The following is a 12014-nucleotide window of genomic DNA, read 5'->3' on the forward strand; positions in this document are numbered from 1 at the left end:
CAAGCTGGCTGCAAGTCACTTAATCTTTAGTCTTTAAAGAAAGATGTAAGAGGACTACTTATTAAAGTTCTTGCCTCTTATTTGTTCAGGAAGGGGAAAAGAGTAAGATAGAATCTGCATTCTTCTACAAAAGGATGATCAGCTATCCGTACACATATTTGAATTATTACTTTGGTTAGGACATGAGAATATTCAGGCATGTAGAAAGAAGGGAGAAAATCTTGCTCTCAGACTGAGAATTTTGTTAGGCCACCCCCTTCTGCCCCCTCTCCCTACACACACAATTTCAACTGGAACTCTACAAATTAATCATAACCATTAAGACAGATTTAACAAGACTACAGAAAGTGCTGTTACAGTAACTATTATGTAGTGTCTGTCCCTCTGCTGCAGATAAACACATGCCTTACACCTGCAAATTTAATTGCTTTAAAAGCAGCAACATTTATCAGGACAAGATATGTCATATACTCTATCACCTCTATCTGTGAATAGGGAAATACAACAGTTCCTTCTAATAAGCTGAAATTTCACAGTCTTTGACTAACAGGAAGGAAGGAGAGATGGTGATAACGTCATTAAGCATGTTGAGTTCAAGTACTAACCCACAATTACTGCAGAGCAAGTAACAGTGCCAAAGTCAGTGTGGATCCTGTATGCGTTCAGCAGAATAATAGGAATAATGAGTATTAGTCTTATCAGTCGTATTTGTATACTACTCTCACAACGTAAGCATCCAATCAAAGTACTGAATATGTAATACTTGAAGACAGTGAAAAGACGTGTTCCACGAAACACTTAAGACACTGCTCAGCATATCCCCTAGCTGATGGGGGCAGAACAGCAGGCAGATCAAGCACTGACATTCTGATGAAAGGTTGTTATAAAGCCTCAACAGCAATAGCTACAGCTAAAATTTCAAGAACAGTCTAAAAAAGCATAGTATAAATGCTAAAAAGTAAAATAGAGGCAAGGATTGTGTTCTCCCCCAAACTAGACTACACAGGTACCTTGTTCACTGAAACTTCAACTACCTTGACATGACTGCATGGTCTTGAGAACTCAGAACTCTTCACAAAATAATCTTGTCATAGAAGCCCAAAGAACATTATCACCAGAAACACTAAGATAAGGTGTATGAAATTTCTTAGATCCAAACTTCTAACAGACAACTTTGAGATTCTATGCTGGACTGGATATGAGATTATATATCCAGAAAAGAGCTTTAAAACTTTCCTATGAGCCATTACATCTGTTACTGATATGGAGGTATCACTGTCACGTAAAATGCTATGCTTTATTTAGCATGACAGCCTCAAAACTGTGGAGCATACTTAGCACCAGGAATTATACCAGACGAAAATGAGACTGCAAAACCATACCTAGGACTATTTTTTACTTGGCAGAGACTGTTGATCAGGCAGCAGATATTCTCCAGCACTACTTTAGGACTTCCTGAGCTAATAAAAAGGAGCTTTCCACAATGCTTAAGCAACAAAAAATCCAGGTCACCAGTTACAGAGTGCAGGTCCAAAATAAAAAAGCACCCGGGGCAGGGGAGAATAAAAAGGCATTTTCAAGAGGAATTTGGTCACTGCTTAAGTTCAGACTGACATCTGCAACTAGCCAGAACAAGCACAGAGCTGGGGGCAAACATAGCTCATTTCATCTGGTTTCAGATTCTCATAACAATCACTTAACTCAGTATGAAGGTTAAAGTGAGATTTCCTAATGCCAAAGGTTTATTTTCTATTGTGGAACAGTATGACTCTTGCTCCCATAGTGTAAAAACTCACACGCTTTGCACTGTCCTTGATGGCAAAGATATTTATAAAGCATCTTCCATTATTCACTTCAACATTTGTTGGATCATTTTGGAATGTGTGGCATTTTGCAACTTACCTGTTGGCATGAGTAAGTGAAGAATACATACTGCCTTTTTGTCAGGGCAGCATATGGCATTTTAAATACCTGCACAGCAGAATACTTCATTGAGAAAAGACTTACTACATAGATCAGTTTGATAATTAACAGAATCCAGAAAGATGTATGTGCAGTCAAATACGTTCTGATGATCAGATTCCTTGCATCCATAAGTTTATTTTATGTGTTCCTCAGTTTGCTCCTGATCACTAATATTTATATGCTTCACAGAGCTGAGGTAACAGGGCAGGAACTTTAGTACTTTGTATCTTGCAAGGAACTACACAGAAGTGCCAGTGGAAGGGTCAGAGCTCTGTATTGACATGTACAGTAAGACAAACCCATAAACTGAACAGCTATCTCAATAATAACAACAGTGATACCAGAAGACAGAGTTCTCTTCTACACAGTCTTTGATCTGAAATTTACTGGTCCTTACGAAAACTTTCTTTTGTGACTAAGATTTCACAGTTTGCTAGGACGCTTACGAAAGACAGCACAACTAGAATTTCATGAGCCAGATAGTGCTAGCATAAGGCATTTTGCAAATAGCTTTACTGCTTTGGAAAACCCATAAAAGGGTACTTCTTGTACAAATTATGATTTAGTCTCATTAGATCCAGTTCTTACTTTTGGGTTGCGCAGACAGTGGCCCAGAAGTGTGTTCCCCTGCAAGCTAGTCCTGGACATGCAGAGATGAAAGCAATCATCCTCCTGAATTTGAGGCAGTATACTGAGGAAAAGCATACACATCTAAAACATACGGGGAAAGACAAGGCTGTCCTTGAAGGAGGCAGTTCTCTTGTTCCTCAGTGGTACACAAGTTCTCATCTTCAGAAGGTTACCATCAGTATGGTCCCCGAAGGAAGGAAAGCAGTAGCAGGAATGGGAAGAACTCAGGGTAGTAACTTTAAGCTCTTATATCCCTACACTTCCATTTTTCTGAGTATGTACAAGAGTCAAGAGGCTGACTTCTAAGTGTTATCTCTGGTTTATGCCAATCCAGTCTCCAGAAAAACCTGCTGCTTTTTTATTGTTCTATTCTGACACCTGTTCTCTGGATGCTGGAACAAATCTATAACCATTGCTATCTCTGAAGTGCCCGTAAGTCCAAGACGCCAGGAGCCTTGTCTATTCAGCTGCTAAGCCATATTTACAGAACAAGGCAAAATCTGTAATGCTGCTAGAACTTCAAGGAAGCAAATCTTTAAACGCCATACAGCATGCTGTATTACAACCAACTAAACTAACTACTGTTACAAGCAACTATTAAACTATAGGGTTTAATAAAAATTCTAGGATCCCTATGAGCAATACTGCACTGCTTTGATAATGCTTGCATACTTAATATATACTGCCAATATTGCTTCCAGGACACACTGACGAATATATGCAAGGCCTCGAGACTTATGGCTGGTGTACAGTGATGTGATGACTTCAGAATATAGCTAACTCCGTGCTAGAGTGGATGGCTGGAATACTTTAACTTCAGTAGAAGCCCATTTCTTCTTCCTCAACATATGTAAGTTGACTTCTGTTATATTGGTAGGCAGATCTCTGAAAGGTCAAGGTGCAGCTGATCACTATTACCAGTGAAACTTTAGCAGTAAATTGAAAAGCAAATACACTATCAAGTCCCTCTACTTTGACAGCTAGGATCTTGTAGTTGATACACAGTAAAAGATATTCTGCTGTCATGCAAAATGCATCTCCAGAAACAGTGTCTTGACACAGACCTTGTGCTTAAGGTTAACAGTGACATCATAGGGATAAATATTTTGCTATTAAAATAAAACCTTAATTATTTGGGAAGAGATCAGCAAACTGTCAATCTAGGATCTCCCTGTCTCCTGCATTTTCTTTATAATCTATACCTTGCTTTCAAGTCTTCAGTATCAGAGAAGTTCAGAAGATTTAACTTTAAACAAATACAGAATCATTCCTGAACAATCCTTCCACAAGATCAGAGCTAACACTACATATAACTCTACAGTGATGAGATATGCCATATTCATATTCCCTTGTTCTGAAGCTGGTACCCAAGTTCACTGCATCATACCCATTTGCAGCACACCAGCAGTTTTTGCACAAATACCAGTTGTCACACATGCTAGATGTTCCTCTGCTGGAAACTGGGCATCGTATTATGCCAGATCATGCCACAGATAGCCTCTTCGACTCAACCAGGACTGCTCAACCAGAACTTGCTCATCCTCACATATCCAAGTGTGATTAGGATGAACTCATCAGTTATTTGTCAGAAACGTGCCATTCCATTCCAAATTAAGATAACATGCTGGCAGCCTACTAAGGACATAATACCAATAAATGACCAGGGCTTAAACTAGGGTCTGTCACAAGCACATGGGCATAAGGCTTTATTTTGTTAAAAAGGGCAGCATTTCCATTTACTTTGTGGATGCCCAAACTGATTGCAGGTCTTTCTTTTTGAGAGCTTCCTTTCAACTTTTCATTAATTTCTCTGGCATCAGGCAATGAAGTTTCATCTTCAACGCCAGGCAAAAAGGGACTAAGGGGAGGTCATAACTACTCACCACCCATTACGTTGGGAGTGCACAATATTAAGCAAATACTTGCATTTTCTCATAAAACTTACTACAGCAAAATCTTTCTGACATACTCAAACCAGGAGCATGGCTAGCAGTATCACTGGCAAGCATCATGCTGTTCTTTTTCCATTAGCCAGATGGTGCAACTAAAGCATTTACCATATTTACTGAAGGTGGAGTGAAAAGACAATTCAACACAGGAAATTCAGTAATGTAAAGGAATTACAGAAAGCAACCAGAACATATAAAGAAAGTGCTTGTATTCAATAAAAAATTAATGAGGGACAATTCCCAACTTTTAATTCCATATTTGACTAGTTTTTGAAAGCAGTCCAGAAACAGGTACTTGGACCTCTCTTGGCATCGTCCAGTTATTCACTATTGTAGTTAACTGGTTATTACATCTTGTTCCAGTCAATACCTCCACCTAGCACAGAATGCTTCAGTAGATTTATAATGAGCACCTCTTGCCATGCAATGCAGTTTTGTGCTTTATAATCTGCATTGCCCAATGTCATGTCAATTTAACTCCATACCAAAACAAAAACACCTTATAGAATCTTAAGAGTCTGGGAACATACCTAAAGAGACTACAGCCTCTTCTTCCAGGAAGTTACAATAAAGCCCAGCAATTACTTTCAAACTGCACTTTCAAACAAGGAAGCTGACAGCAAGGACTTTAACATATGAGGGCCCCATTACCATTAAAACATGAACTGACTGCTTGGCTGAAAATAGTAAGGAAAATTATTCACCTTCACAGCACAATATGATGTTCCATGTTCAGTTTGGTGGGGGGGGGGAAAGGACCAGAATTTGACAATGGGAGATTTTGCTTGATGGGAAGATTTATGAAGATATGTTTCTATTCTTCTACTTAATTAGCTACTGTTAACTTGGGTTTTTATATTTTATTACATCTAACTACTACCACAAAGAGTACCGAAGATTTAGGATGGAATTAAGACCCATTTAATTTAATGAAAAAATATTTGATTTCAGTAATTTTTCTGAGCAGGGGAAGCTATTAATTTGCTGTAGCAGCTTAGGGATAGTATCACATTAACTGCTGTTGTCTCAGTTGAGGCTTTGAAGAGTATGACAAACTCTGCCTCTTATTAGTTTAACCCATGAAAAGAAAAAGCTTACAATGTCACTGCCGGAGAGTGATGATACAGAAGAGGCAGATGAGCCAGAGGATAACTGTTGTGTACTAGCCAATGACAAAGCCAAGCGTTGGTTGTAAGATGGTTCAGAGTCTCTGTTCTGTTGCTGTTCTCCATTGCACGGAGCTATCTGGTCTCTCATTTTCAACCTATTATCTGTTAACAGAAAACATAAGTATCATTTAAGAGCGCAGAATACAAACACATGGGCCTTGAAGTCTAAGAAGAGCTGCAGTTTAACAAGCTAATTGAAAAACAGGCTCAGAGAAAACTAGTCTTGCATTAGAAAGTTACAAATCCCTTTTATTTTTTCCTACATTTCTGAAAGTGATTAATTTCAAGGCATGAGTATTTTGAATTACATCAAATTCAAGAAAAAAAATTTAAGTTGGTTTCAAAGATTCCTGCTATACGTACCAAGTTCAGGTGATAAATTAATTTTGCTCCCCCACTTCTTTTTAATCCAGGCCCTGTAGTCAATCACTTCTTGGGTCACTTTGATGATTCTACCTAATGTGCTAAAAAAATTTTTCAGTTAAGTATTAAACAAAGACTGTTGGTTACATATTTGCAAGCATTTCAACCAGCAATCAAATTATGCTAAAAGTCAGTTTAAGATATCCCTAACCAAAGAATCCTTTTGAACTTTCATTTCCTTAGCATACCATTTAATCCACTGAAGCATCACAATTTTTAAATTAGTGTATTACTTATCTTCTACCATACTAACATGCAAGCACTGACACATAGGTAAGATTTTTACTCTGTGTTTCTAAATGGAGTGCTTCTTAATTATCAAGAACATACATGCAGATACCAGCGTGCTTGATAAAAGCAATTTCCAGGTTCTTGCACTTCTCCATACAGAAAATATTTTTCCACAGAATCTGGATTTCAACAGTTATGGGATGCACTGAAGACATTAACATCCCAGCCCCCAGGCTGACTTTCACACTGAAGACAGAGACCTTCACTAGTCCTTGCTTACAGATTTACAAGACAACTTAAAAGGTGTAAGATCCCACAATTATAAAGGAAGTACCATGGATCGTGAGGTAGTGGAAACAAGAAACAGACTGGCTCCAAAACCAGAATAAGTTAGAATTTAAGAAAATTCATAACAGTAAGTAATTCAGAGAAAAAGCCTACCTGGTCCTGGTGAACAGTGACCAGTTACAAACAAGTACAAAGTAATATTTTTCCAACATACCTTCCCAACATCCAGCTACTTGAATTGTACTACTTCTTGAGCAGGAGTTGTGTCTTGTTTAAGAGCTAAACTTTCAAGCTTTCCTTTCATCAGGGACTAGTGGCTGAAACACTAACTATAAACTCCACGCTCAAGATACATGAAGGACTGACTATTGTACAAATATGGGCTGTAAAAAGTTATCATCTTGGAGAAAGCAAGTTATTTTAGTTTTGAAAATCTTCAATGGTTACAATAAAGCTTATTTTGTATTTCACATCATAAAGGTACATTGTACCTGTACTGGAATTTTCTTTTGGTTTAGGTGTATAATGGGAAGGGAGGACATACATGAAGGTATTTAGACTACCTTTATTAGGTCATTTCACAGTAACACTTTAAAAAGGAGTAATAATTCTCCTGCTAGCTTACGGATTACTATTTCATGCAAGACCAAATACCACATGTTCCATGTTTAGTCTTCCAACTTCAAAGACATGTCAGTGTGTTAGTACTGAAAAAGGCAGTCCAGCATTTTAAGCAAACACTGAACCAAATAATATCTGCTAAGTTGTAAGTCCAATAGCTGCAGAAGGGCCTCACAGACAGAATGAATGTCATCCACCATTCTATGTATGTAATGTGGACAAAATGATGCATGTTGGAAAATAAAATCTTGAATTTTACATGCAGAATTAAAAGCGCAATTGTCACCACTCAGCAACTAAAGATCTGGGTTATAATAGGTAATTCTTTGGAAACCACAGTTCAATAGCTAAGTAGAGCACATTAAGAAAGGAACAAATAAAACAGAGAATAGTATTTTGTCAATGTACACTCCCATCACATAACAGCATTTTAAATACTCAATGCAGTTTTGGTTTCTCAATCTCAAAAAGGAGGTTAAGCCAGAGGAGACAGAATGAAGACAGGGATGACCAATACTGCAGAGAATCAGCTGTGGCCCTGAAGTTGCAGTTTCCAAGACAGCAATGCCAGTATAGGACTCAAACATACACATGCTGGGTCTCTTCAGCACTAGGACAGAGAAGGAGATCTTGCAGCTAAAAAGTTTCATCTGAGAATGTCTTCAGAAAGATTTGAGCTTTTACTCCAGGATAACACAAACTTCACAACTACTACTAGCTGTGGTCTTAGAACCAGAAAATGAACACAGACTGACTAACAGAAGCTCTTATGGAGAAGGAATTTGTCAAGTCTGAAGCTTCTTGGAGTACTTTTCCAGAAGCAAATCAATCAATAGTCATGTCTTCATAGACCAGAAGGAAAATGAATTATATAGGATGGTATTTTTATCAGCCTGGGTGACTGATATACCAAAAATGCCTGCTATTAAATAGGTGTAAAGGAAGAAACTACTGCTACACCAACAGTTATGGCAGAGTTGCACATACAGAACCTGGGAATCTCTTCTCTCACTAGCTCCTTTCACAGAGAATAGAGATCAAAGCCCCACACTCTCATTCTTGGTAGAAAGGGGGGGGGGGGGGGGGGGAAGAAATCCACTAAGTTATCAGGTCAGGAGTTCAAAGGCAGGTCCATGCTACATTGCTTGTACACCAAAATTAAAAGCATTCATTATGAGACATCAGAAACTGAAAGGTGATTAAGGCTATACCGCCATATATTTAAACGTAGCAGCAAAGAAAGAAGAAGCATGATCAAACTAGATACTGCTCTCAGAGAACACCATTTCGTATGTATAGGACTCAAGCACATCCACGGGGTCAGAGAACAATTTAAAATAGACATTTAAAAATTGTGCTTATATCTGTTTTCAACACTGAAAATGCTTAGGAACAAAACACTATTAATCTGCCCTGCCTTTAGTATGAGGAAGTCCCACGCTTTGGGGTTTCTTTTTGGCTGAGGCCAGAATTTCTACAGATATAAGACGCTCCCACAATTCTTCAATGATGCTTGTTTGGAAGACATGGAAAAAGCTGTAGTTAACTGGTTAATAAAATTAGACAGCTCTCCTATGAAGGATGACCCTTTAAGGTTTTTCCCTTAATATCACCATATAGTAGAACCAGGAATAAGCTAATTACATACCTGATTTATTTTACAATAGGAGCTTAGAAGCTCCTCTTTTTACACACTGCAAGCCCTCAGTTCACCGGGACACTTTCTAGCTGTCATTATAGCACAACTACAGTGCAAATAAATCTTAAGATCACTCTTAAAAGGCTCAGATTGCTGACATAAGATTCAGTAAAATAAAATATCTAAAGCTCCAGCCAAGCTCCACATGAACAAGTGAGTACCAGAGCAGGAAAAAACATCAAGTCTGTGAAAGAACAGCCAAAATAACCGTTCGGTAGGCCTTAACTGAACTTATGAAATATCCCCCTGGTATTAAAAGGGCAATATAATCTAAAAGCAGACTAAGGAGCACCTGACTTGAGAAGGATCTGCTTGAGCATGAAGATAAAAAAAAAACCAAAAAATAAAAACCTTTACCCAGACAAATACTCTGTGTAGGAAAAGCTGATACTGCTGACACCTCTTAAGAGACAGCATGCATTCTAGTGACAGACACCCACCATTTAAGATGTGAAGCAAAGGAAGGACTGTTTCAGACGGCACGTTTCTGCTGTGTCGGCACATCTAGCAGGCAAATTTAACATTCCCTTTGACAGCTCCTAGAGCTCCCAGGACTATCTTGGCCAACCAGGGGCAACCCAAATCTAACATACAGACCTGTCAGCAGTTAGATCAGTTGAACTGTACACTGGGAAGAGACCAAACAGCTTTCAAGCACAGAGATGGAAAGATCACTTTATATATTGTTGAAGATTATCACCTGTAAATGACAACTGCAGACATGCAGTAGCAAAACCCTGCCAAGGCTTCCTCAAACTCTGAACTCTGGCCTGTTGGCATGACAGTCCCTTTCCCTCATCTACCTGCACATGTCTGGCACCCATAAGGGGGAATCTGTTGCCAATCTGCAATTTTAGGAACAGAAGGTTTCAAAAGTCTTAGTTATACTGGAAGGGCACATCACAGCAAAACCAGTATTCCATTCCCCATTTCATATGACCTCGTCTGCCTCCCAAATGTGGCTACGCTGCTGTTTAGAGATGCAGACTGAGCACACATTCATATGTGAACCATGCAACAGGTCAATATGCAAGCCAACATCCTGACCTAGAGACATAAATATTAACCTAAGGATGCATCTTTGTCACATCCAGATCAGCATAACTTATGGCTGTCAAATGGTACGGTACCACTCTCTCCAACTTCCCCCAAACATGAACTCCTGCTGCTTCTCTTGCTTCTGATCTGCCCATCATGCAGCCACAAGCTGGATCAAATTCTTGATATGACAGAAGTGTTGATGTATTTGCTTTCAGTCAGACCAGAGAGTTCATCTGACTCACCTTCTGACTGCACGATCGCTAGATCTTATCCAAGGCAAGAGTCAGGAATATACAGACTGAGAAGGAAGAAAAACAGCAGCTGACAGGAGATAGCCCACAGATAGTTAGGCTAGACAAGGTATAATGTGAAGTTGCACCTTAATAAAGAAACCATGGACAGGGCAGTAACAAATAGTCCACTATTTCAATGAACATGAATCAATGAGCAAGAGCTTGTTGCCAAACATCTGCTAAGGTTTCCTGTGGTTTATCAAGAAACAGAATAAAACTGGGAAAATGGTCACTAGCTTGAAACTTTGTATCCAAAGAAGAGCAACAAAACTGGTGAAGGGTCTCATGAACAAGTCTTATGAGGAACAACCGAGGGAACTGGGGTTGTTTAACCTGGAGAAAAGGAGGCTGAGGGGAGACATTATCACTCTCTACAACTACTTGAAAGGAGGTTGTAGTAAGGTGGGGTCAGTCTCTTCTCCCAAGTAAGAAGCAATAGGACAAGAGGAAATGTCCTCAAGTTGCACCAAGGGAGGTTTAGGTTGGATATTAGGAAAAATTTCTTCACCGAAAGGGTTATCAGGCACTGGAACAGGCTGACCAGGGATGTGGTTGAATCACCATCCCTGGAGGGATCTAAAAAACATACAGACATGATGCTTAGGGACATGGTTTAGCGGTGGACTTGGCAGTGTTAGGTTAACGGTTGGACTTGATCTTAAAGGTTTTTTCCTTTCCTTTCCATGATTCTATGAAAATATCACTCCTTACAGACTTCTTTAGTTAGCTCACTTAAGATGACACACTCTTCTCTAGTGACAGGCTATGGCCAAAGCTGTTCAAAGCACATACTGACACTGACCCTTAAGCAGGAGCTATCCTGTCCATAACTATATTTTACAGCTAGACTTATGTCCCCAAGGGTCCAAATATTAAGAAAACAATCATTATTTTCAATCATCTTGGCTGAAGTCACAACACCAAACTTTACCTTGCATACAAGTCGTGCAGATTCAAAATAGATCAGTCTCCTCCTTGTTCTACTAGGAAAACCCCTCCTTCCAAGATAATGGGAATCTGTTTGCTCTAACAAAATATACTGAACTGTCTACTAACCTTTCCTGAGCTGTTCTTGAAAGAGGATGGGTGAGAAAGACTGGGGACAAAACAGGGTTAGGGTAATTTCTGTAGCTGTAAGAATTACCTTCAGGACTCAGCTGACTACTGTCTCCACTCAGAAGATAGCTTTCAACCCTCACTACACTCCAGATGTTTTATTTGGAAGCTTGAATGAAGATGCTGGTAAGAGTTATTTGAGTCCACCCCTTATTATTCTGTGGGACTTGTTACTACAGAACATGGACAAGAAAAAGGCCTATGCTGAAGGTCCAAAATCTGACTCTTTTTTCACACTGGGAATATCAGAAGCAGCAGCTGGCTAGAAAGCCTAAGATTAACTTAGGTTTGTGCTCCTTTGAGTTGGGCTGACCCTGAAAAAGAGCAGTAACAACAATCACCCAGAAAGATTTGAAATCTGAGATTGTCATCTACAAAATAGGACTCTGTACACAGAAATTTTCCCTGGAAAAAGCTGATATGAATTCCAACACACTAGGTAGTTCAAGAACAAACTGTTCCACTTAGGGGAAAGCTAGCCCCAATTATGAAAAAAAAATTAATAAACTCAAGTCAGCCTGGGGAGTTCAGCCCCCTGCAAGTTCCTACCCTTTCAAGTGCTCTTCATTTAGTCTCTGTTGATCCTTCT

General features: G+C 39.2%; 1 protein-coding gene across 6 annotated transcripts in view; it reads right to left on the minus strand.

Moving 5' to 3' along the window:
- Positions 1–12014, minus strand: part of TENT4A (terminal nucleotidyltransferase 4A) — a 62646-nt gene that overhangs the window by 19849 nt on the left and 30783 nt on the right. For all 6 annotated transcript variants that reach the window (XM_052782061.1, XM_052782082.1, XM_052782051.1 and 3 more), the window contains exons 9-10: positions 6077–6177; positions 5643–5815 (exon numbers count right to left, since the gene is read on the minus strand). In XM_052782061.1, coding sequence (XP_052638021.1) covers positions 5643–5815; positions 6077–6177 — 274 coding nt within the window. The remainder of the gene's footprint in view (positions 1–5642; positions 5816–6076; positions 6178–12014) is intronic.

The sequence above is a fragment of the Harpia harpyja genome, chromosome 1 (genome assembly GCF_026419915.1).
Source record: "Harpia harpyja isolate bHarHar1 chromosome 1, bHarHar1 primary haplotype, whole genome shotgun sequence".
Taxonomy (NCBI): Eukaryota; Metazoa; Chordata; class Aves; order Accipitriformes; family Accipitridae; genus Harpia; species Harpia harpyja.